At 41.9% G+C, this 26,692-nt stretch overlaps 2 protein-coding genes across 8 annotated transcripts in view; one reads left to right on the top strand and one right to left on the bottom strand.

Moving 5' to 3' along the window:
• Window positions 1-3,776, top strand: part of LOC143293029 (MAGUK p55 subfamily member 2-like) — a 45,687-nt gene extending 41,911 nt beyond the window's left edge. For 2 of the 3 annotated variants that reach the window (XM_076603839.1, XM_076603838.1), the window contains exon 16: window positions 660-3,776. The gene's annotated coding sequence lies outside the window, so the exon portion shown is untranslated. The remainder of the gene's footprint in view (window positions 1-659) is intronic. The other variant, XM_076603840.1, reaches the window with a different exon arrangement.
• LOC143293030 (beta-1,4-galactosyltransferase 4-like) overlaps window positions 2,277-26,692 on the bottom strand; it is a 25,394-nt gene continuing 978 nt past the window's right edge. For 2 of the 5 annotated variants that reach the window (XM_076603842.1, XM_076603845.1), the window contains exons 2-8: window positions 24,378-24,609; window positions 20,461-20,693; window positions 17,705-17,892; window positions 16,897-17,019; window positions 15,972-16,067; window positions 13,515-13,700; window positions 2,277-8,948 (exon numbers count right to left, since the gene is read on the bottom strand). In XM_076603842.1, the coding sequence (XP_076459957.1) occupies window positions 8,924-8,948; window positions 13,515-13,700; window positions 15,972-16,067; window positions 16,897-17,019; window positions 17,705-17,892; window positions 20,461-20,693; window positions 24,378-24,576 (1,050 nt within the window). In that variant the 5' untranslated portion in view covers window positions 24,577-24,609 and the 3' untranslated portion in view covers window positions 2,277-8,923. Of the gene's footprint in view, window positions 8,949-9,051; window positions 9,089-13,514; window positions 13,701-15,971; window positions 16,068-16,896; window positions 17,020-17,704; window positions 17,893-20,460; window positions 20,694-24,377; window positions 24,610-26,231; window positions 26,322-26,692 lie in introns of those variants that run through there. The other 3 variants (XM_076603841.1, XM_076603843.1, XM_076603846.1) reach the window with 3 other exon arrangements.

The raw sequence follows: 26,692 nt of genomic DNA, 5'->3' as shown, positions 1-26,692 counted from the left end.
GAGAGTGAATGTGGGAGATGGAGCCCACAAACGACGAAGAAGAAGAATCACCTCTACTCTGACTAGCGTTGTGAATTGGTGGTGGCATATCTGTTTGCGTTCTGCATTAGTGAAGTTGTGTCTTTTGGAGTGCTGAGCTACTAGAGTAGTTGTCATTGACGTTCAGTCCTTTTGGGGTATTGTATAAACTGAATTCTGTCATTCTATCATTCTGTTGCCGTAGCTCGGAGATGCCAACTGTTACAATTTCACCGTATTTCGTTATGCTCGATGGCAGTTTGTTGCGACATTACGCCAAAGTCAAAATTGTTCCGAGTTCATTCTCGACTGTATAACATGTAATAGCACATGTGTTCCTGTCATAACATTACGCTCTAGACCTATCGATCACGAGGCCAGGGCAGTCACTACTAACCTTGGTCTCACATGACGATGCTTGGCTAATTGCGTGCGTGTTTTCATTGAAACAGCATTGAGTGGACCAGTCAGCTTAATCGTTTGCCCGAGCAAGAGAGAATATGGCTAATTCAAGTGTTTGTATGCAAAAAAAAAAAAAACCTAAAAAAAAAGCGTTTGTATGCCTTGTAGATAAAATATACGTTTGCTGATGTGGCTTGGAGTCCAAGTGTTCCTACCTCCTCCTTCTTTGCGTTCGACAGCTACGCAATCAGGGTCGAAGTCCGAGGGATGCCACAAATTCGGACGTCTGGTGAAGATTGGCTGCCATCCCCCAGAGCTTGGTGTTGAGGTCAGCACCCCCAGGCCAGGACTGCTGCCACATCTTCTCATACAGGGGGCAGTCTTGGAGAATATGGGATGGGGTCTGGTCAGCCTGGCTGCAATCACATAGGGATGTGGCTGCCACTCCAATCCTCTTCAGGTGTGCTCAGAGGCCGCAGTGTCCTGTGCGAAGGTGGTAGATGGTAGTCTGGTGTCTTCTCTCCAGTGTCCTGATGGGATCTTGGTGTGCCTGGTAGCCTCCGTTCAGGGTGACCCAGCCTACCAAATTCAGGATGTTCCTACCAAATTTCCTGATTGTTCCTTCAAACACTTGACAGCGTTGGCATCTGTGGTGGCTTGGATTCTGCTTGACATCACTTAGTGTTCTGTTGCTCTGTGTGTGTGTTTTGTTTCCATATTGTATATGTATTGGTGTGAGAAAGTCCGCTCTAGCACATAACATTGCATGCATAAAGAAAAGAGTGAATGATGCAGTCATTCTGTTGGGGAGAGTTTTACGTTGAGCAAATACCTTGTAGTGAGGCTCTTGTGGGGTGGGGGTGGGGTGGGGGAGGGGTTGTCCCCTTCTATATTCATGCATCAGAGAATTTTCTTTCATATTATTTTTGTTTGAGAGTAATGAAGATGTATTCTAGAAAATCTGTAAAAGTTGGCTGCTTTTTCTAGCTTCCCCCCCCCCCCAACACTGTCGTCCTGTTTAGCACACGCATACATACACATGCATGCACACATACACACGCATGCATGCGTACCCGCTCACACACACACACACACATACACACACACATAGAAAACACACTCTGCCATCTAAAAGTGAGTGTTCGGTGGGTTATGGAAACAAGAACGTATCCAGCATGCACACCCCTGAAAATGGAGTATGTCTGCCTACATGGTGGGGTATGAACTGTCATACACGTAAAATTCCACTTGTGAACAAATGAGTGAACATGGGAGTTGCAGCCCATGAACAAAGAAGAAGGAAGAGAAGAAGAACAGTCTCTCAGTACGAGTGAGTCTTGCCTCGGCTGGGACACTGACTTTGAACTCCTTCCTTCTTCTTCATTCTTCGTCGGCTGCAACTCCCACGTTTGCTTGTATGTACACGAGTGGGTTTTTACGTGTATGACCATTTTTAACCCGCCATATAGGCAGCCATACTCTGTTTTCAGGGGTGTGCATGCTGGGTATGTTCTTGTTTCTATAACCCACTGAACACTGACATGGATTACAGGATCTTTACCGTGCGTATTTGATCTTCTGCGTGCATATACACATGAAGGGGAGGTACAGGCATAAGCAGGTCTGAACATATGTTGACCTGGAAGATCAGAAAAATCTCCACCCTTTACCCACCAGGTGCCGTTACCGAGATTCAAACCCATGACCCACAGATTGAAAGTCCAATGCTTTAACCACTCGGCTGTTCCGCCCGCCAGACTGTTTGAATACCACGGTCTCCATCCAATTTATGACAATCTGTTGCAACACCACAGTCAGGCAGTCCTTGAACATAAGACAGAAGGAATAAACGAATGTTTTTCTTTTTTTGCTGCCCCATCATCTGCACCGTTTCAGTGGCAGTACTCCTACGCCACTCATTTTTTAGATTCCCCCATACACGGCCACACCCGGGTTCGTCCTTAGCAGTTCCAGCGTCGGCAGCCCACAGGGAACCATCGATGTTAGGTCGCCAGGAGGCCACACACCAGAAGAGACCACGGATGCATTTCTTTGTGTTACCATTTTCTCTCTCTCCATTTTTTTCTGCTCCTGCCCAGGGAAGATGAGAATTTGAGCAGTGCCTTCTATTGCCTTGAATATATCCCATTGCATGCTGGCCGTCCTCTGTATGTTTTTTTCCCCCTGTATTTGTTTACATCTGAACATATCAACCGTTGATTTGATGAACAAGGTCCGTTACGGAATGATCCTGCCATATGCAAAATTTGTGCTGATACATACTGCAAGTTTTCTGTATTGTTCAGAAAGGAATATTTGTTTGTGTGTGTGAACTATGATGTTTGTAATGAATATTTATGATGTTTGAGGAGAAAGAGAAACATTTGTCGTTTTGATATTTTGTAGTTGTGTTTCAGAGAGATCAGTGGCTTGTTTTCCACTTATTTGAAAATTGAATAAGATATACTGAGTGTAATCTGCCCATTGTTGGGGTACATTTTAGATTTTTTTTGGTTTTTACTTAACTGGTATTCTGTTGGTCTGCTGTCAGTGTCTTATAAGAGTAGGTAGCCTCTGTTACTATGAGTTGTCATTGAAAAAAAATGGTGAGGTATATTTTCTGTGATGCATCTTTTTTTTTGTTTGGAATTCTAAATATGCAGTTCTTCAGAGGACATGTTTTTGCACAGTCTTTGTGTCTTGTTGCACGGCCGTATCTTCATGTGGTCCAACGTGCTGCTTCGTGGTTTGGCACACTTGTTTCTTTGTGATATCTATGTACCAGATGTTCAGTAATCTTACGATAACACCCTAATTTCCATGGATTCTTGGATTCTTCTTTTCAGATCTGCTGTGAGTGTCCATGTCTCGCATGCATGAAGGATGATGGAATATTAGCAGTGCATGCAAGGAACATGATTTTGTGTTTCATTTTGATGATTTGAAATATGTAAAAGAAAACAGAGTTGGGTTTTTTTTCCCCCACCCCTTTTCTTTATTTTACTATAATTCCGTATTAAGAAAAAATATTTCGGCTCCAACACACATCATATCATTCATTAAAACAGCCATACATAGGAACAAAAAAAATTTTTTTTTTTTTTTTTTTTTTTACATTTTATTAAAAACCATTCAAGTGGAAAATACATGAATTATAGCCTTCTGTTAACAAAAGAAAGAAGTAAAACACATTTAAAAACCAACAAACAAAATGCACTTTCTTTTCCAAATATGGTCAAGTGATGGAGTGAGATGGATAAAAAAAAAAAGAAAAAAAAAAGTATTTTACAGGTTGAAGAAAAAAGAAAGCAGTTTCTCTTCCAAAAAACAAGATACAAGTAATGAAGTAAGATAAATCCACGCTGTTGTGACAACTTGTTCAAGTGTGTGTGTGTGTCCATACTTGTGACTCATGTGATTTCAATCCATGCTGAATGAAACATGTGTTTGTGGAATGGGATGTGTTTGTATTCATTGCATTTAAAAAAAGAAAAAAAAGAAAAGATTTTAATCATCTATAGATTGCAATCTATCGGGATGCCTTACTGATAACTGGAAGAAGATCATGTTTTGCCTATTGTAAATATTTATATATATATAAATATGTGTAAATATTTATATATATATATATATGAATATATATTTTGAATGGCTTTATGTTTGTGTGTGCGTCGTGTCACTCGTTCAAACCATTGTATTGGATTTCCATTACGCAGCAAGATGTATGCATGTACGTGTTTCTGTGTACATCACTTTTCACAGACATTCCATTCTGATGGTCAAGAATGACGAGCAAAAGGAGAGAATTAACTGTCACCATTTGTGTCATTCCATCACCTTTTCATGCTGTTTGAATAACATGAAAGCTATTGGGGGGAAATCACTTTTTGAAATTCATGATTATAAAATAAAGTGGATTTTGTTAAAAAAAAAGAAAAAAAAGAAAGAAGAAAAGAAAAAAAAAAGTGGATTTTGTTAAAAAAAAACACAAAAAAAACCCCAAAAAAGTGTTCCATGCAAACAGTGATGTGTGTGTGTGTGTGTAGAACATGATGAATTGAACATGAGCTTGTGAGCTGACAGTCCATTTGATATTCTTGTCCACAGAATAATGATAACAATAACAACGACAGCAGTAGCATCCCATTTATGCAGACTTTTCTAACTTCTCTAAAAGCTTACAACAACATGACATGCACACGCCAGTCGAACCACTAAAATGTCAAAATCATCTTTGGAGTGAACAGACAACTGGTGAGAAGAACAAGAACAGATGCAAACATAGAAAAACATGCACCTACACACATCAGTGACACATGCATACATGCGCGCGCACACACACGCACAAAACATCTTCACCCACAAGACAGCATACAGGACAGCCAGTGCTGTGCACACACACGCATACATGTGTGAACACAAACACACGTATACGCCTGCGCACACGCATGCACACAAAAACATGCACGTGCACACACACTACTTACTGTTAAAAACGCCTGAACATTTCTTTCTCCACAACGAAACCGATGCTACACCAAGCGATCACAACCCACCTGCCCAGCTACAGTACAGGCATCAGAGACCATCACAAAGTCCTGAGAAAGAAAGAAAACAACAACAACAAAAAAAACCCTCAAAAAACCAGCAACTACTTCTCGCTCTTTCTTACCAAATTTCTATTCGCATCCTCTTTCCCCAGTAAATCAAAAAAAATCATGAACTCAACAAAAACAACAACAAACCAAAAAAAACACAACCTTTATCAATCAATTTACAAAACAAAATCCCTGCTCTTGGGGAAAGGTGGAGAAGGGGAATCATTAACTCAGAAAACAAAACAAGAGAGGCAAGGCCTTCAAGACTCACTTGTGATACACTTAAAAAAAACAAGCTTTTTATGTATTGTGTATAATTTCAAAATGTAATGTTTAAGTTGAGAAAGATCAGTTTCAAACGAATTAAGTCCCCTAGCATTAATTACAGAGTAATTTCCCTTTTTTTACTATCTGCACCAAAACGTTTGCAAAATAAATAAAACTTCCATGCTTAGCAAAAGAAGTTCCTGTTTGAATAAAAAATGATAATAATGACTGCTCTTGTTGGGTCAGAATATCAGATCAAAGTGCCAAGTTTAGAGAATACAAAAAACATAAATATAACAGTAAATGCAGTTTGCATATAATTAGGCTTCATTTCTTTTTTTTTGTGTGCCCATCCCAGAGGTGCAATATTGTTTTAAACAAGATGACTGGAAAGAACTGAATCTTTCCTATTTTTATGCCTAATTTGGTGTCAACTGACAAAGTATTTGCAGAGAAAATGTCAATGTTGAAGTTTACCACAGACACACACACACACAACCGAACACCGGGTTAAAACATAGACTCACTTTGTTTACACAAGTGAGTCAATAACAACAAACAAACCAATAACAGCAGATATGGAATAATGAAAATGATTATCACATTTAAGAACTCGCACAAAAAAAGAAAAGGGTCTCAAATCTGCAAAAGAATACAGACGAGTGTGTTCGCTGATTCATGCTGACATCCCCAGAAGCCATGATAAGGTGGCTGAATACTACAGTCAAAACTGAACAAGACACACCAACCCACCAGCCCAACCCAAAAATAAGGGGACAAAAAAAGACCAAAACATTTACCCAATTTTTTTTTTCACTACAAAATTATAATTCACCATACAGGAAAAACTTCATGCACTGAATTGTACTACAAATAAAATTAATCAGCAATGATGGCCCAGCCACTCTGCTTTTTATCACCTCCAGATACTTTTTTTAATTTTTTTTTTAAATAATAAAAAGATGTTTTGTTGTGTTTTTTTTTAAATAGAAAATTAAAAGAGGAAAACAATTTTTTTTTTTTTTTTTTATCTAATATTTATATATTTGTATACACATTATATATTTGTATTTGGCCCAACACTCAGCTTATATCACAGATTGACATAAGTTTACATTTGGGCCAACAGCAAAGTGAGAGCTGTATTATCAATGGTTTCTCCAGTCAATGGGAAACCATTTACAGCTTAGTCTCAAACTAGGAGGCAAAATTGTACTGGCTCTTGGTGCTGCAGCCTTGTGGGCTAGTTGGCCTTTGGGAACCATCCCAACGCTGACTGTCCTAAAACCCTCTTGGCCGAGAGAGTGGGGATGTATTTGGGCAAGACACCCTCCACTATAATCAAATTCTAGCCCAAATAGTCGGAACAGCAGTTGCCTCCTCTGCTGTTCTGATGGTCATAGTCGGACACGACTGACTATCATATATATATATATATATATATTTGTATACATAAATATATACATCTCTTGTGACAGGCCATACTTCTGAAAAAAAAAACAGTGCAGGACCTACAGTTAGTTATCTGCCTTACTCTGTCCAACAGCACCGAAAAAAAAAACTCGATGGTCGGGACAAACAAACTGCTAAATCAAAACAATGGACTTTCAATCTGAGGGTAGTAGGTTCAAATCCCAGTTGCGGCGCATAGTGGAGATTCCCCCCCCACCCGCCAATCTCCCAAGTTGACAGGTATGCAGAGCTACCGGTGCCTGATCCCTCTTCATGTATACATATGCATGCAGAAAGTCAAAACATGTTTAATATCCCCATAACAATAATCACTTATCAGCTTTGGATGGGTTATGACAACAAGAACATGCCCAACATGCACACCCCTGAAAATGGAATATGGCTGCCTACATGACTGAGTTAAAAAGGCCATGAACATAAAGAAAACCAACACATATAAGGGTACTTAATAATAATAATAATAGTGATACATTATATAAAGCATGGCAGATTCTTGGATTTAAGAATACAGAATAACAATAGTAATAAGAATAATAATAACATATTTCTGTCATACTCTCCAGAGTCTCCAGCAATCCACAGCACTTTCAGGGCACTAGCATTTCCACAACAGCCAGCTACAAAATGCACAGACACTCACCTCCACACCCCACGTCCCTATCTACCCTTTCCCCCACACACACCCTTCCCCACCAAACGCACACATCACCTCCCCACCCCTCTCTCCAAATCAACAATATTGTCAGGAATGTCTAATTACACAACACAATCAATGCAAAAAATAAAACAGTAGGCTATGATGATCAATTCAAGATTCTTTTTCCTTTTTGGGGGGGGTGTTGGGGTTCAAAATAATGTCAACAATCTGGGGTTGGTTGGTTTGATTTCAGTACGTTAAAATGCCATCACATCCAGGTGTTTCAAAAAAGGACAACATAAGAAAAACCAGAAGACTGGCAGAGAAGTTGACTTTTTTTTTCAAAGCATTAAATCTTATAAACTATACGTAATTTAAAAAACAACACATATATGTAGATATATATAAATAAAAAAGCTTAACTCAAAATAAAAGGTTAAAGATCCTACAGCTGTTTACGGCGATCCGGGGCAGTGAAAGGGTTAACATGTAGGAGTCCTGGGTTTGAATCCTGGAGCCAGTTGCATTGCCTGGTTCTGCCTTTTTGACAGTTACACGTGACTAAATGCCTACGTTGACTGAACTACGCCACTGGTCAGTTCCATACTACACACAGTTAGTAGCGGGTTACGACCATACTTGGCTCTTCCGTCCGAGCAATGCAGCTGGCTCCTGCTCACAGTCCCTGGTGGGTTTATAACGAGCAGAGGACTTCCCCCCTGATCTCCCAAGTCAACAGATGCTGCAGACCTGCTTAGTGCCTGAACCCCCTTCGCGCGTGTACACGCACGCAGAAGACCTTACGTGTGCATAATCGGCGGGTTGTGGAAACAACACACCTAGCATGCACACCTCTTGAAAACAGAATATAGCTGCCTACATGGCAGGGGAAAAATGGTCATGCATGTAAGAGTCCACTGGCACATATGCGTAAACTTGCGAAGCAGTGGCCCAGAAATGCAGAAGAAGAAAAAGGCTTGCTTCGCTTACATCTTGCAAAGTATGCTCACAACACCGGCGGTCGTCATTATGAATGGCGAAAGCTCAGCTGTCCACTTGCAAATAAATACACAGTATACTGTTCTTTGCAAAACTCACAGTCAGCACATGTATCATATATCTTCACAAAATTCTCATTCACACATATTGTTATAAATATAACTCAAGCAAGAATATACACGTCACAGTTAACTGACTTAAGTAAAAAAAAAAACATATACAGTAATCATTTTTTATTGATAGTATTTATTGTCTCTGGGAACAAGCAAAATATTATACCTTTTTAATATATATATATATACGTGTTTTCTCTGCATCTGAAAACTCTTATCAAGTATATGTTCTCACAAACACAGCAAACAGACACAGACACACACACTCTGTATTTCTATCACATAGACTCCCCACCCTCCCAACACACACACACTCGCACACACACAGAGACCCCCCCACCCCTATTCATACACACGCACACTGTGACCGTGTGAGCAGACAAGGCACCCATTGTACAGTTGAGCATGGATTTGTTTCATGGAAAGTAGAACTTCAGGAACCTGAAACACACACACACACACAAAATGTTACATGGATTTGTTTCATGGAAAGTAGAACTTCAGGAACCTGAAACACACACACACACATACACACAAAATGTTACATGGATTTGTTTCATGGAAAGTAGAACTTCAGGAACCTGAAACACACACACACACACACTCACACACACACACACACACACATATGCACACACACAAAATGTTACATGAATTTGTGTCATGCAAAGTAGAACTTCAGGAACCTGAAACACACACACACACACACACACACACACACAACACACACACACAAATGTTACTCATGAATACAGCATCATTCCCCCTCCCCCAATTAACTAACTACTACAATTAATCACTGATACTTGTTATCATGTATATCATTACTGTCGATAAGGAGGCTCTGTGGCAGAATGGGTAAAACACTGGACCTCTGATCCAGTGGTCAGTGTTCGATCCCCCCTGCTCTGACCTGGTGTTGTGTCCTTGGGAAAGGCACTTTGCTTCCGATTCTCCTCACACTACCGAGGCATAGATGGTGACCTGACCTGGCCTGGGAGTGGTAAAAATGGCGGAAGTAGAGGACTGGGCCCCGCCTTCCTATGCCGAGCCCCTAGACACAGTGGATATGAAAGATGAGATGTGCTGTGTTGTGCTGTGCTGTGCTGTGTTGTGCTGTGGTGTGCTGTGCTGTGCTGTGTTGTGTTGTGTTGTGTTCTTCTTCTTCTTCTTCTTCTTCCAGTGATGTCCAGCTGCCAACCTTGGCAATTACTGACATTTGGAGAAGCAGCACACCACATTGGTATCAGACGAAGAGAGAGAGAGAGACAGTCAGGGAAGTATCCACTCCACATCGTTCTTTTTCAGGTGAGTTTGGACCAGGGTTGGACTCAATGTCCCCACAGGCCAACAGGTAGCATGCCATGAAAATAACAGCAACAGCAGTCAACACACCAAAACACGACTGTTTGTACTCAACTTTAGTTGATCGCTGAAAAACAGCAACTTGGGTGGCGAAAAACTCAGTCCGTCTTCACGCACACAAAGTGTCTTTCCACGGTACCACATCCTCGAACGAGGAAGGAAGTATCCACTCCACATCGTTCTTTTTCAGGTGAGTTTGGACCAGGGTTGGACTCAATGTCCCCACAGGCCAACAGGTAGCATGCCATGAAAATAACAGCAACAGCAGTCAACACACCAAAACACGACTGTTTGTACTCAACTGTAGTTGATCGCTGAAAAACAGCAACCTGGGTGGCGAAAAACTCACAGTCCGTCTTCACGCACACAAAGTGTCTTTCCACGGTACCACATCCTCGAACGAAGAATAAGAGAGAGAGAGAGAGAGAGAGAGAGAGAGAGCAGGCTGTTGGTAGAATTTGGAGAAGCTGCACACCACATTGGTATCAGACGAAGAGAGAGAGAGAGGGGGGGGGGGGGGCTGTTGGTAGAATGTGTTGTGTTGTGTTGCTATGGGACTTTAAACCTTTTAAACTTTTATCATTATGGATACTAATACTGCGCCTATCTTTGGTCAGAGACCAAGCTCCAACTTGAGCGCTTTTTCGTTCAACAGGCTGCCTACCTGGGTAGAGCCAACTTTAAAATTAAAATTAAAAATATTGCTTAAAGCCCAGCCGACCATGAAGGCCATATCAGGGCTATCCACCATTCAAAGTCTGATCATCGCAGATGGGCCACCCCAATGTTTTCAGCTTTCTACTGCACTGTGATCACTCCATGATAAAAATTTCACAACTTTTGTACTAAGCATATACTATATTAAATACTATTAAAAATATTTATTTCTTTTAAATATTGCAATATTGTCCACGGAGGGACATCACGGAACAACGTTCTCAATGAATCTGCTGTAAAAAAAAACCCGTCGTGTGTCATAAAAGTCCCAACAATCAATCAGAATATGTTGCACAGTGAGTGGTTCATCACACGGAATACACCAAGGAGCCTCTTCTCCTTTCAGGAGGTAGGAATGTGTGATGTATGTATGACCTGTATGAAGTCGGCACAGCACTGTCATTTCTTTTCGATTCACCACAGCCATAGGCAGAGTCTCTTGAAGATTTGGTCGTATTTTAAATAATTTGTTATCTATTTGTTCATTCCATTCTTTCTGCCAGAGATCTTTAGTATACCGATGAACTTTGGGTTTAAAATCAGTAAAAGGAATATAAAACTTACATTGTTTCTCTCTAACAGCACTCTTAGCCAGATTATCTGCTATTTCGTTCCCTTAAATGCCCACATGACCGGGCACCCAAGCCAGAATGATTACAAAACCATTTCTTTTAAGATGGGTAAACAAACTGAAGAATCCTTGAAGTTTGGGATGATCAATATTACGATGAGCTATTGCCTCCAGAGAAGAAAGCGAGTCAGAAAAAACAACAAATTTACGATTAGATGATTGCAATATAGCATTTAAAGCTAGATTTAAAGCAGTTAGCTCTGCAGTAAACACAGAACTGTCTGACAGAATATGTTTCGTGAGTCTTTGGGAAGGAGAAGTCGGACAAAAAGCAGAAGCAGCCACTCCCTCCTCTGACAGCTGTTCTGAGGCGCTCATCATTCATTCCCTGTGTCATTCACTCAGGCTTCAATCATGTGCATGTACACTCATTGGCTCAGCCGCCGGTATTTTCTCCCCCTCCATTAGACCTTGAGTGGTGCTCTGGACGCTAGTCATTCGGATGAGACGATAAACCGAGGTCCCGTGTGCAGCATGCACTTAGCGCACATAAAAGAACCCACGGCAACAAAAGGGTTGTTCCTGGCGAAATTCTGTAGAAAAATCCACTTCGATAGGAAAATCAAATAAAACTGCAAGCAGGAAAAAACATTAAAAAATGGGTGGCGCTGTAGTGTAGCGATGTGCTCTCCCTGGGGACAGCAGCCCAAATTTCACACAGGGGAATCTGTTGAGATAAAAAGAAATACAAATACAAATATAAGAGAGGATTCTGCATCGAAATTTTGTGAGGGACAACTCTCTTGTTGCTGTGGGGTTCTGTTCTGTGCACAAAGTGCATGCTACACACGGGACCTTGGTTTATTGTCTCATCCAAGTGACTAGCATCCAGACCACCACTCAAGGTCTCAAGTGGAGGGGGAGAAAATTCCAGTGAATGTGAGATTTGATCCTGCAGGCCCAGATTCTCTCACTTCCTAGGCAGAAGCTTTCCCGCTAGGCCACCACTCTCTACAATGCGATACCTGTAATGGAGCGGTGATCTTGTGGAACGCGCCTGACTAGAGTGTCCACTGGTTCGAGCCCAGGAATATCACCCCACCCCCCACCCCTTCCTTCCCCACCAGACCTTGTGTGGTGGTTTGGATGCTAGTCAAATGAGTGAGACGATAAACCGAGGTCTCTTCCGCAACATGCACTCAGCGCACATAAAAGAACCCACAGCAATATAAGGAGTTGTTCCTGGCAAAATTCTGTAGAAAAATCCACTCTGATAGTAAAAACAAAATACACCAGCAGGCAGAAGAAAGGAAAAATATGAGTCATGCTGCACAGTGGCAACACACTTTCCCTGAGGAGACCAGCTCAAATTTCACAAAGAAACAAGTAACATATTATAATCCAGTGCAATACAATACAAAACCATATAACACAATACAGAACAGTACAGGACAGTATAGTACAATACAACACAATACAGTTACAACTGGGCTACCTACCCGCAAAGTCAAAGCTGTATGATCAATGGTTTCTCCACTGCAATGGGAATACATTTACAGCTTAGTCTTCAGTGAAATTGCACCGGCTCTTGGTGCTTCAGCCTTTGGGGGTAGCTAGCCTTGGGGATCATCCCAACGCCGACTGTCCTAAAACCCTCTTGGCCGAGAGAGTGGGGATGTCACTTGGGCAAGACACTCTCCACTATATTCAGAATCTGGCCGGGACAGCTGTTGCCTCCTCTGTTGTTCTGATGGTCACAGTCTGACACGAATGACTACCAAGAGAATGCCATCCCCTGTCAAGTGTTTGCAGGAACAATCAGGAAATGTGGTTGGATCATTTTTTAATTTGGTCAGACTCAGACTCCGAGCCACATCAACAATCCACTGTGCACAGATGCTGTTTGACCGAGATGCGAACTGATTAAGCCACAATCTATCTTGTTTAGGCAAACGATTACGCTGACTGGTCCACTGACTCAATGCTGTTTTAATGTAAGCATGCACGCGATTAGCTTGAGTATCATCACGTGAGACCAAGGTTAGTAGTAGAGACTGCCCTGGACTCGTGATCGATAGGTCTAGAGCGTCTGGGTAATGTTACTACAGGAAAACATGTCACCATGCTACGTAGCTGAAAATGAACTCGGAACAATTTTGACGTTGGTGTAATGTCGGAACAAACTGTGATAGAGCGTAACAAAGTATGGAGAAAAATGAACTCACTGGAACAATTTTGACGCTGGCGTAACAGCAGAACAAACTGAGATTGAGCGGAACAGAATACAGCGAAATTGTTAACATTTGGCATCTCTGACTACCACACCATTCACTCAATGCAACACAGGCACTCACCACCAGAGACTGACGAGCTCATCAGGGTTCCCGAGCCTCATCTTGGCCGGGGGGTCCCCGATGTTGACCTTGACGTGCGTGTACAGCCGACGCTCCTGGAGGTCGACGCGTGTGTAGTTCATGCCAACCGGGTCGCTCAGGCCGTCCGTGCTCCACCGAGATCGCCAGCCCAGGAACATTTCATTGCTGTGAACAGTCGTCAGGTCACAGAGATGCGCTGTGCTGTGTTCAGTACTGCTCTTCTTCTTCTTCATTGTTGAGGGCCCACAATCATACACATTGATTATTCTGGCACCCAGGTGTTGTAGTCAGTTTCACCGAACTGTGTTGTTTTGTGTTGCATTGTACAAGTCAGTTTCACCGAACTGTGTTGTTTTGTGTTGCATTGTACAAGTCAGTTTCAAGGAACTGTGTTGCGTTGTGTTGTGTTGTGGTCAGTTTCAAGGCGTTGTGTTTTTTTTGTACTTTGGTCAGTTTTGAGGAATTGTGTTGTGTTCTGGTCTGTTACAAAGAAATGTGTTGTGTTGTAGTCAGTTTCAAGGAAGTGCGTTGTACTGTGTTGTGGTGTGGTCAGTTTCAAGGAATTGTGTCATGCTGTGTTGCAGTCAGTTTCAAGGAATTGTTCTGGGTTGTGTTGTGCTGTGTTATGTTGTGGACATATCAGTGAAGGTTTCATTTTCAAGGAATTGTGTCATGTTGTGTTGTGTTGTGGCTATATAGTGAAGGTTTCAGTTTCAAGGAATTGTGTTGTGTTGTGTTGTGCTGTGTTGTCTTGTTCAAGGAACTGTGTTGTGTTGTAGTCAGTTTCAAGGAATTGTGTTGTGTTGTAGTCAGTTTCAAGGAATTGTGTTGTGTTAGAGTCAGTTTCAAGGCATTGTCTTGTGTTGTGTTATAGTCTGTATCGAGAAATTGTGTTGTTAGAGCCAGTTTCTAGGCACTGTGTTGTGTTGTGTTATAGTCAGTTTCAAGGAATTGTGTTGTGTTGTGTTTAGTCAGTTTCAAGGAACTGTGTTGTAGACAGTTTCAAGGCATTGTGTTGTGTTGTGTTATAGTTAGTTTCAAGGAATTGTGTTGTGTTAAAGTCAGTTTCAAGGTTAATTGTATTGTGCTGTGCTATAGTCAGTTTCAAGGAATTGTGTTGTAGTCAGTTTCAAGGCATTGTGTTGAGTTGTGTTGTACTCAGTTTCAAGGAATTGTGTTGTGTTGTGTTTAGTCAGTTTCAAGGAACTGTGTTGTAGACAGTTTCAAGGCATTGTGTTGTGTTGTGTTCTGTTATAGTCAGTTCCAAGGAATTGTGTTGTGGTCAGTTTCAAGGCATTTTGTTGTGTTGTGTTATAGTTAGTTTCAAGGAATTGTGTTGTGTTGAAGTCAGTTTCAAGGTTAATTGTATTGTGTTGTGCTATAGTCAGTTTCAAGGAACTGTGTTGTAGTCAGTTTCAAAGCATTGTGTTGAGTTGTGTTGTACTCAGTTTCAAGCCATTGTGTTGTGTTGTGCTGTAGTCAGTTTCAAGGCATCGTGTTGAGTTGTGTTGTAGTCAGTTTCAAGGAATTGTGTTATGGTCAGTTTCAAGGCATTTTGTTGTATTGTGTTATAGTCAGTTTCAAGGAATTGTGTCGTGTTACAGTCAATTTCAAGGAATTGTGTTAGTCAGTTTCAAGGCATTGTGTTGTGCTGTGTTACAGTCAGTTTCAAGGATTTGTGTCATGGTCAGTTTCAAGGAATTGTTTTGTGTTGTGTTGTGGCCATATCAGTGGAGTTTTCAGTTTCAGTTTCAAGGATCTGGTTCCCTATGCTATATGAGTATTAAATGGATCCACATACATTTTTTCCACATGTTTGTTCATGCGTGCGTGCATGGGTGTGTTCTTCTGCGCTTTGTGTCTGACGTGTTTCTGTAAGGCCCCTTGAGATGTTTGAAAGCACAACATAAATGTTTTATAATACTCATCATTATTATTATCATTATCGTTAACAGCATCATTATTCCTATTACTATCATTGTTACTATCATTCATAATGTACATTTGCATAGCACCCTTTCTCTCAAAGAACTCAGGGTGCTTTACATGAAACAAAAAGTTACAAATTACGTGAATCATTCATAACCATTCTTTCTCCCACCCTCTCTCTCTCTCTCTCCACACTCTCTCTCTCACATTTGTCATACTTTGCCACGCATACAAAGTGAGCCGACAGGCATCGGGTGGTGTTGCAAAAGAAGGAAACAGAGTGCTTAGTGATAGGTTTGTTTTTTTTGGTGAAGACCAAAAGGCAGAGATGGAGTTGTTATTACCATCAATACTGTTGATTGTCATATTCATCATTATTATTACCATCATCATGATTATTACCATCACCATTATTACTATTATTATTATTATCATTATTATTATTATTACTACTATCGTTATTATAACAGTCTACTGAGTGACAGACAACAAAACAAAACCTCTTACCCATGGTCAGACCGGGTTTGCTTTTTGTGCCGCACCATCTTGTAACGCCCTATGTGTTCGGGGGGACGGGTCAATAATAAACCAGATTCCAAAATCCTGGAAAATACCAAAACAAAAAGAAACATTAAACAATACCAAAAAAATTAAACACAATCAGCACAAAAGGAAATTTTTTCCCCTAAAATTTTGCCTTCATGGTATGGCACACGAGGCATGGAACCCGCGCTTAGGCACCCAGCGAAAATCCGACCCCCAACAGAGAAAGGAAAGACAGGATCGACTTAGAGGCAGAAAAAATCGAACGAATCGAGGGTGCCGAGTCGAATCGAGTACACAGAATGTAAGAATACAATAAACACAAGCCGCATGCAACAAAATAAGGCCAAAGGATACGCTGAACAGCCGAAAAAAGCGTAAGACGAGACAGAGCGTAAACCTGACAAGATGGCGTGGAGAGCCTTGGCCAAAGGAATGATTAAGCGCTTATAGTTTTTAGAGGCGTTTGATTGGCTGAGAGCGGGTGGGCCCGTCTTTTCACTGTTAGCCGCGCGAAATTTGGCCAAGCAGAGCAAACCAATAGGCCTAGTTTGCATCAGTTTGACATGGTACAGTATATGACACCAAAATTACGTTTACCTAACATACTTACCATGACCCACAAGTGCCGACTCCAGCAGGGAGTCCGATTCCTGTCCTGTGCAAACTACTATCCGCCTATGCGGAAAAAAACGTATTTTCAAGAGTATGTCTCATCCCAAAGAAAAGGAAAGAAAAGAAATAGTTATATCACTGATCCCCAGATACATTAACCATTCCAAGCTCTTTTAAGGAACAGTTTGTGGGTTGTTGTTTTTTTTGTTCCCCCCCCGCGCCTCCCAAAAGATCAGAATTTCAAAGCTTAAGTGATTTTTCCTATTTTTCTTACCTGGCAGAAAAATCATCATCCTCGTTGCCCCAACCCCAGTAAGAATTGGAATAACCGTTGATGCGGTGGTAGTTTTCTCTGTTCAAGGCGATGACGCCACCCGCATAGTTGTAGTACATGACACTGAATGTGAAAAAAAAAAGAAAAAAAGAAAAAGTCAATACTCAAAGAAAGACATACAAAAAGATAAAGCACACGCAAAAAAAAAGAAAAAAAAAAAAGAAGAAAAGAATGGGGAAGAACAAAGAAAAAGAAAAGGCATTCAGCTGACAGGAAAATCATCATCCCAGTTGAGTAAACCTCCAAACTCCTCACTTACTGATGTGCAACCCCCCACTCCACCACTTCTGTACAACTACCACCACTGGCCCCCCCCCCCCCCCACCCCTCCCACAAACCATTCATTAAAATGGTGTACACAGTCCTTCATCTAATATGCATAAACCGCATAGTAAGGGAACTAACTTCTAGACTACATCATGTCTGGCTGTGTCCCAATTTGTCAACTCGGTAGAACCCCCCCCCCCCCCCCCCCCCGAAAAACACAGTCAGTTTCAGTATGGCTTCATCAGGGTTTTTTTTTTTGGCATCAATATGACATGAGAACCTGCCAAGGCTGTAAACTCCTTAGGCTTAAATGGGTTAACCCCCCCTTTCCCCCCACCTCTCTCCCTCCCTCCCCCACCCACTCTTATCATGGCTCCCAGGCAACCCCTCCATCTCCGAATCCACCTCCCCTCCGCCCCTTCCCCTCCCACCCACACACACACACACTCACTGATATCTCACCACCCACACACACACTCACTGATATCTCATCTCATTGATGGCCGAGGCCAGGTGGCGTGCGTGAGGGTCGCACATGTAGAGGTTCTTGTCCGTCTCTGGCAGGAGGTCGGCGTCCTGAAAGACGAAGCAGTCAAACTTGTCGAACTTGAGCGCCTCCATGTAGCCTATGTTCATCAGCTTGCCGCGGTTGAACTGCTTGTTCCCTGCCTGCCGACACGACACGACATGACAGGACGACACCGATAAAAAAATTATGACTGCTGGACCTTTTAAAACAAAGTTCAAAATGATAAAAGGTGGTGTAAAATCAAAGGTACCTTACGATGAAGATAAAAACACAACGTTTCGAGTTAACTGTATGAAGAGCGTAGGAGCAGGAAGTAAAACTGCTGACGGAAAAAGAAGGCACAATACAGGGACACAGAAGGGAGGTAATCTACTAACAGGTGGTTATCACCCCTACCTACTTTCGTTTTCTCCACATAGGAAGGTAGTAGTTTGCATGGGACAGGAATCAGACCCCTGCCATTGTCTGCACCAGCGGGTCAGGGTACAGTGTGTGTGTGTAATCAAAACTAGTTGTCAAGTTTTTTGAAGATGTGAGCTCTATTCAGTGAACAGATAAAGTCTAGGATTTTTTGTCACTGAACAGGCAAACTCTTTGTTGTTGAATTGGTGATCACTTTGTCATTGAACCAGTGAACTCTTTGTTGTTGAACAGTTGATCTCTTTGCCATAAAACAGGTGAACTTTTTTTTTTTTTTTTAACATTGAGCTGGTAAACTTGTGACCTGTTCAGTTATTTAATTTCAGTTTCAGTTTCAGGAGGCTTCACAGCATCATGCGATGGCCTAGAGGTAACGCGTCTGCCTAGGAAGCGAGAGAATCTGAGTGCGCTGGTTCGAATCACGGCTCAGCTGCCGATATTTTCTCCCCCTCCACAAGACCTTGAGTGGTGGTCTGGATGCTAGTCATTCGGATGAGAGGATCAACCGAGGTCCTGTGTGCAGCATGCACTTAGCGCACATAAAAGAACCCACGGTCACAAAAGGGTTGTTCCTGGCAAAATTCTGTAGAAAAATCTACTTTGATAGGAAAAACAAATAAAACTGCACGCAGGGGAAAAAATAAAAAAAAAAAAGGGCGGCGCTGTAGTGTAGTGACGCGCTCCCCCTGGGGAGAGCAGCCCGAATTTCACACAGAGAGATCTGTTGTGATAAAAAGAAAAGAAATACAAATACAAATATACGCTGCTACTACACCGTATCTGCTTCACAGGGGGATGGTGGCACCATGGTTAAGATGTTCATCTGCCAACACAATGTCTGTGAAGGTCTGGGTTTGACCCCCACTCTCGCCCTGTCTTCCAAGCTTGACCGCAAAAAAAAAACCAAGAGAGGCAAGGCCTTCAAGACTCATTTGTGATAAATTAAGTCCCCTAGCATTAATTACAGAGTAATTTCCCTTTTTTTGCTATCTGCCCCAAAACGTTTGCAAAATAAATAAAAATTCCATGCTTAGCAAAAGAAGTTCCTGTTTGAACAAAAAATGATAATAATGACTCCTCTTGTTGTTGTGTCAGAATAAGAGGTCAAAGTGCCAAGTTTAGAGAATACAAAAAATATAAATATAACAGTAAATGCAGTTTGCATATAATTAGGCTTCTTTTTTTTATTTTTTTTGTGCCCATCCCAGAGGTGCAATATTGTTTTAAACAAGATGACTGGAAAGAACTGAATTTTTCCTATTTTTATGCCAAATTTGGTGTCAACTGACAAAATATTTGCAGAGAAAATGTCAATGTTAAAGTTTACCATGGACACACAGACACACGGACACACACACACACACACACAGAGACAACCGAACACCGGGTTAAAACATAGACTCACTTTGTTTACACAAGTGAGTCAAAAATCAAACTGAACATCCAGTCATTCAGAGGAGATGATAAACCAAAGTCCTGTGTGCAGCACACTTGGAACACTAAGAAAGAACACGACCAAAAAAAAAGAGAAGAAATATTCCTTATTACCAGGTGACCCCAACTATTAGTTCCCTTGAGAATGAACACATATTCTTGATTGTACAAGATCATATCGGACAATCAAACAGAGTCAAGACAAAATACACACCATGAGATATTTTTCTGCAGTAACAGAGAATTTGGCTTGATCTATGGCCCTGGGTTCACTCTGTAATCACTCCCTCTCTCTTTCTCTCTCTCTCCTAATTCATTATGCTTTAGGTGATATTCACTTTCCAATATACTATCATTTTTTATTACTATTATTATTATAATCACTGTTGTTGTTGCTATTGTTGTTGCTACTGTTGCAGTGGTGGAGGTAGTAGTAGCAGTAGTAGTAGAAGTATTTTTGTTTCTTTCGTTAGTATTATTCTGCGCTGCAACTTTTTTCTTTTCATCATCAAATACTGCATGTATTTTTGCCATTGCATTCGTTGATCGTTTGTGAAATGTGAAAGAGGACGATAGATATAAGCTCAGGCTTGTTGTTTGTTGCTCAAATTTTCCCTTTTTTCTTTACTGAACGCTGGTATTTTGTCTTGTTTCCTGATATTTAAAAATGCTTCAAACCAAAATAATATATTCTTAAAAATTTTTTTTTTTTTAAAAGCTGACCTGTTCTTCTTCTCCTCCATCGTTCGTGGGCTGGAACTCCCACGTTCACACTTACGTAAATGAAAGCACTTTTACGCGCATTTTTAACCCCGCCATGTAGGCAGCCATACTCCGTTTTCGGGGGCACTGACCTGTTCGACGACGAAGACGTGGAAGCTGAGCTGCTGGCGCTGCATCATGGGCAGGATGCGGTTGAGCAGGATCTTGAGGAAGGGGTAGCGGTCCCTGTAGGGGATGATGATGGCCACCTTCTGCCAGGCCTGGCACCCCTTGGGCGCCCACACCCCGCCCTTCCCCACCTCGGGGTTCCTCTCCTCGATCTCCTCCTCTGTGGGCTCCGTGAAGATGTCCACCTTCACCTCACCTGGACAGGTTAAAAAAAGGAAAAAATATATCATTTTTTGAGGATGTATCTGTGTTTGTTTCAATGTACCTTTTATTTACCTTTGTGCTAGCTGAATCGGTAGTGCAAGCAGCACTGACTTGAGGTTGCGTACCTTGTCAATGGAGAGGGTTACCACTCTTTACTATGTGTTAATCGTTTGATCTCCTGGCCTCTTTTTTTTTTTTTTTTTTTTTTAAATTTTAATTTCAAGTTGAAAAACCACTGAGGCAATGATGTGTTTGTTCTGTATTGTCCGTGTGTTCTGTGTGACTTGTTCAGGATTAAAGAGGTTATGCCAGTCTTTAATAAAACTACAAACGCTAATTTGTGTTTGCACATTTCTTGCCATTGCTGCTGTGTGCACATGCCAAAGGACTGGTATAAGGACAAGCCTGGTGCTTCCTTTTTTCAGGAAGTGTCTGGGTTTGACCAACAACAGCCAAGGCGTAACGTCCAACTTGCACGTAAACGGTGAAAAACTGGAAGAAGTCTCCTCCTTCAAATACTTGGGTGCCATTGTGTCAGACGAGGGTTCGAAACCAGAGGTCCTGTCCAGAATCGCGCAGACTACTGCCGCACTGAGTCGATTGAAGACTATATGGAAGGACAAAAAGATCTCCCTCTCGTCCAAAATCAGACTAATGCGCTCCCTCATCTTCTCAATATTTCTATACGCTTGCGAATCCTGGACCCTCACTGCAGAACTCCAGAGAAGAATCCAGGCCCTGGAAATGAGATGCTTCCGCAAGATCCTGAACATTACATACAAAGACCACATCACAAATGAGGAAGTGAAAAGAAGAGTCCAAAACGCCATTGGCCCATTCAAAGACCTGCTAACCACAGTGAAGGAACGCAAGCTCCGCTGGTATGGACACGTCACACGATCAGACGGCCTAGCCAAGACCATCCTGCAGGGTACCGTACAAGGAAGGAGGAAGAGAGGCAGACAGAGAAAGCGGTGGGAGGACAACATCAAAGAGTGGACGGGCCTGCCATTTGCCACAACTGAGGACCGAGGCAGGTGGCGCGAGCTGACCAGGCAGTCATCCATGGTGCCCCAACGACCCACCCACGGGTCAAGGGATAGATGAAGGGATAGATGAAGAAGTCTGGGTTTGTTCCAGTGTACCTTTTATTTACCTGTGTGCTAGCTGAATCGGTAGCGTAAGCAGCACTGACTTAAAAGCTGTGTACTTTGTAAATGGAAATAGTTCCCACTCTTTACTATTTGTTAAAAACTGCATGATCATCACAGCGTCTCTTGTCAACTCACATATCTCTGTCAGCTCCAACAGTGCTGGGAAACAGCTGATAGCCTCTGACCACAAATGATTTGAATGATCTGCTTGTGTTGTATATTAACCCTTTGAGCCCTGACCACCGGTTTACCGGTGGTGAGGAGGGGTGTCATAATGCCTGGCCACCGGTTGAGTGGTGCGTAAACACTTGTGTCGTGTTTTGGTATTGGTTGACTTATATTGAAGAGCCAATCAGAAAAACCGTAATATTCCGACGCCAGCGAACGCAGTACCAACATTGCCGCGCCCCCTCTTTGTGTTTTGTGCATGTGCTTTGGATAAAAAAAGATCGATTTCTACCATGAAGCGTGCAGAGTCTCAACCTGACATGCCACCTTTGATCAACTGATTCTGCATGCTCAGATTCAATTTCAAAATCACTATCTGTAGCAAAATCATCCGATTCAAATTCCACCTCACTATCAGAGTAATCACTGTCATACTCTACTTCCGATAAATCATCAAGCATATCAATTACTTGCTGCGTTGTGTACAGTTGTTTTCTCGCACGTTTTGTCCCTGATTTCTGCTCTGACGGGCCAGGTTGAGACTCTGCACGCTTCAAGTGTTTACGCACCGCCCAACCTGTGGCTGGGCATTATGTCATTTTTCTCTGCCACCGGTAAAGCGGTGGTCAGGGCTCAAAGGGTTTAACACCAATTATTTGCAAATTTTGGCTCAGGAGCTCAGGCAGAAGGGTTAAAATTGCTCAGGGACTCAGGGCTCAAAGGGTTAACAATATTTCCGTTATTTTCGCCACTGATGACACGATAACCAAGTGAGAACAAAGTGTCCACCACTATCAGTAATGGGCATGTAACACAAGGACAAGCAGCTTGTCTCATTGTTGGGTCTGTTGACGCTACTGAGAGACCTGGTTGGTGTGAGTGACGAGCCTTTGAATGCGCATGTAATTTCCGATCGGATTAATAAAGATGTATTATTGTACTGTGTTGTGTATTGTATCACTTCCACTGAAAACTGCATGAAGGGGAAAAATAAAATAAAACAAAAAGGTCCCATGGTGTTTCAAGTCCATCAGGACAGTGAATGTATATCAACTGTGTCTAAGGCTCAGCATTGGAAGGCAGGGCCCAATCCTCTCCTTCTGCCGCATTTAACTCACTCCAGACGAACAGTTCTTTCCCTTGCTTTTCCCTACAGACGACCCATTTGTTAGGGTTAGGAAAAAAAATCACAAAAAATACAAAACATAAAGTAACTGAATGAAACCCACTGTACTTGACCCACTGACCTCTCTCTTCACGTTGTGTGAACGCCCACCCCCCTCCCTCTTCACTGCTCTCAGAAGCTGAATCACTATCAGTACCGACTTGCTGGTAGCTTTCTTCACTACAGATACTTTATTCAACGTCTTCATCATCCTCGTCGATGTTGAAACCTTCAGTTTGAGGCATTTCAATCACTTCAGCAGTGGTAAAAGCCACTGTCGTGATCTAGTTTGTTCCAAAAATTTCCACTTGTATCGCCTGAGACACCATTTTCAATATGTACGCAGATTAGCTTGTCGTGTGAGGTCCTGAACTTGCTGGCTCACTGTGGAGTGTGTTGTTACGGAATCTCATGATGAAACTTTCCATTCAACCCTTGACACGTTCGCAATGCCTGGTGTAGCTGATTGTTATGCTACCCCATGAGGAAAACGTGGAAAAAATTTTAATTGTCGAAACCGCTATAGCGTTCCATCGTCCGGAATGCTACCTTACATCAGGAACGCTATAGCATTCCATCGTCCGGAGTGAGTTAACCTTCCTCAAGTCATGTAATCCATTCAAACCTGGGTAGATGGAGGAAAATCAGAGTACAGTGCCTTTCTCCCGAGGACACACCACCATGCCAAAATGGGGCCTTGAACCCTGATCACTGGTGAACACTGGAACAGAAGTCACAGGCCTAACTGATTCTGCCACGCTTCCCTGGACCAGCAACAACATGTGTCAGAATAAAGAAACACCAGGGCATCAGCCACCATGGTGAAGTGGTTAGCTTTGCGGACTGACAGCTCAGAGGACGCTGGTTTGAAATCTGGAGGAGATGGGGTTTTTTTGGGGCCTGTGGCTGGCTCCTACCCGGACCTGAATGTGCTATGGGCTTAAATGGGAAGACTGGGACCACACAGTTGAGTATCATCCACTTGATTAAGACAAGAAGTGTTGAGTACAGCCTTGTCACATTGTCCAAAACCTGAATGGACCTCCATAGCAGCAGCAGTATATTCCACCTCCTCTTTATTCTTCATCATCAAATTGATCAATATAAAAAGAAAGATGAAAAACTATGAATATAAAAAAAAAGATAAAAAAATATGAATACACTAGCATACAATATATACCCCACTCACCCAGTTCGTCCAGGTTGACTTTGCACTTGCCCTCGTTGGAGTGTCCGATCTGTGACATCTGCAGCAAGGCGTCAGGCATGGTGTACACACAGTGGCTCTTATAGTTGAACAGCGCAAAGCCCAGCAGCGAGAAGTAGATGAAGAGGAGGATCGAGCGCAGGTAGCGCCGACATCTCATCAAGCGCGATTTCAGACTCATCGTATACCGTGTTGACCCTCCTCACGACATCGGCTGAAACAGCCACAGTGCATAGATACATTAATTGTCATGTACAATTCACTTTCTAAATGTTTTCTATGACATAACTGCAGATCAAGGACTGGTCTCTAGACAACAGTCATCAGAAATCAAGCTTCCATGGACCAACATCTTCCCACTGATATTTGAAAGTGAAGAAACTACCATCATCATTCTTTTCAATTACTATATCACTCTAATTTAGACAGTCTTCATATCTTGAAGTTGCGACTGATACTTAGCTTGGGTGTTGAAGTGCATGTACGCTTAACTCATTTTGCACCTTAGCATTGCCCTAGTGTAAAAATTTGTCGCATCAAAACAGTTTTCACATTCATAATTATTTATAAACAGCAAAGAAAGGGACAAACATCAGTATTTCTAGATGTGTCTGCATGTAACCTGGAGGGAAAACAGTATATTTTCTGTGTTTTTTTTCTGCATCAGTCTGGTATGAAGCCTGCCCAGGCTGTAAACTCCCTGGGGTTGAATGGTTTAACAGAAGGAGGATTTGTGCAGCACTTTTGATGGAGTAAGCAGACAAACCTTGCCCTCTGTGGACATCATTTAGCTATTTGACGTATCTATACTTTCTATAAGACACATGTACGTAAACTTACAAGGACTGGTTCACCTAACAGAGCAAGTGACACCTCCTCCAGCTCTAAGAATAACTTAGAAGACAGTGTCATGTCACTCTATCAAGTTAGCAATGAGTGAACCAGATAATTCATGGTTGTTTGTGCATAAACTAAAGTCATTATTCGCCTCTCTCTCCTTCAGCCATCATTATGTCTACATATTTCCAGCCTCCAGATGGTTTAGTCACTAGTGTTTTTTTTAATCTATCCATTAGCCTCCTCCCATTTTCATTTTCAGAATGAAAACCAGCAGTGACAAAAATCATATACCACACGGCTGTTCTGCAGCAGCAAAATCTCTCTATTCAATGCTCAAAGTCAAAATAAACTGACAGCAAACAACAGAGAATCAGACTTATCAACATACAATGGGTGTGGCACCAGCAAACTGTCTGAGGACCATGGACTATAGAGTGCTGTTACTGCCTCATGCATCCAATGAAGTGAAGCACCTAAGTAATCTGACTCATCCATGGAGTTAAAACAATCTGATTTCATGAAAATGGTATCCATGCCCAAAAAATCTTGTTGAACATAACTCTCAGCTTTTAAAACATTAAAAAAAAATCATTTGTTTAAATTGTTATCTAAAGACAATGTTACACCATTACTCATTTCTTCCTTGTATGTGTGACTGTCCTGCTGCCAACTGTTGTGTCCATCACATCTGATGTTCATAATGAAAGAAAAAAGTAGGCCCCATAATGCATTGTAATAACCCAGAAGTCTTAGTGTTTAGAGCATGCACAAGGACTACAGTCAATTGGTAATGTTTGTTTGGATCCTGCTAGATCTGAATGGGTCTTACTTTACCAGATCATATCATAGTTTAACCACATGTGCTGTGTTCAGAGTCAGACTATCGTGTTGCACAAGTCTATTTTGTGTCCATGTCAACAGCACAACACCAACATGTTGTTTTTGTACTGAGTATCTACTTTACATGACCTGAACACAGATATAAAGAGGACAGACCACACCTGGGGACAGTCAGAACAACTGGCACAGGACTGGGATGGATGGAGAGTGCTTGCTGGCAGCCTGTGTCCCAGACTGGGCGATGGACTGAAGAGAGTGAAGTGAAAGTTTATAAACAAATGTGGTGTACCATGTAATGGATCACACTACACACTTTGACAGTTTCTTGAAACTGAAAGTCTCGTATGTCACCTTCTGATTTTACCCCCAAGGATACTTTGACTTCGAATACACTGACATCTTGTTTGAAAGGCACAAACATCATTTACTGTTAGTTGTGATCTGAGTGAGAGGGATATACCTGTTCATTTTTCCTCCATTACAAAAGCATTATCCATGCACAGCAACATCATTATCAAAATGCCACCAAAAATAGTGTAAGCATGCCCACACATGATATACCTGCCTATTCATATGTCTCCTAAGTTAAGAGGGTGTGGTTTTTCATTAAAAAAAAA

Source organism: Babylonia areolata, chromosome 18 (genome assembly GCF_041734735.1).
Source record: "Babylonia areolata isolate BAREFJ2019XMU chromosome 18, ASM4173473v1, whole genome shotgun sequence".
NCBI lineage: Eukaryota > Metazoa > Mollusca > Gastropoda > Neogastropoda > Buccinidae > Babylonia > Babylonia areolata.
The sequence above is the reverse complement of the archived record's forward strand: the minus strand, read 5'-3'. Positions and strand labels throughout refer to the sequence as shown.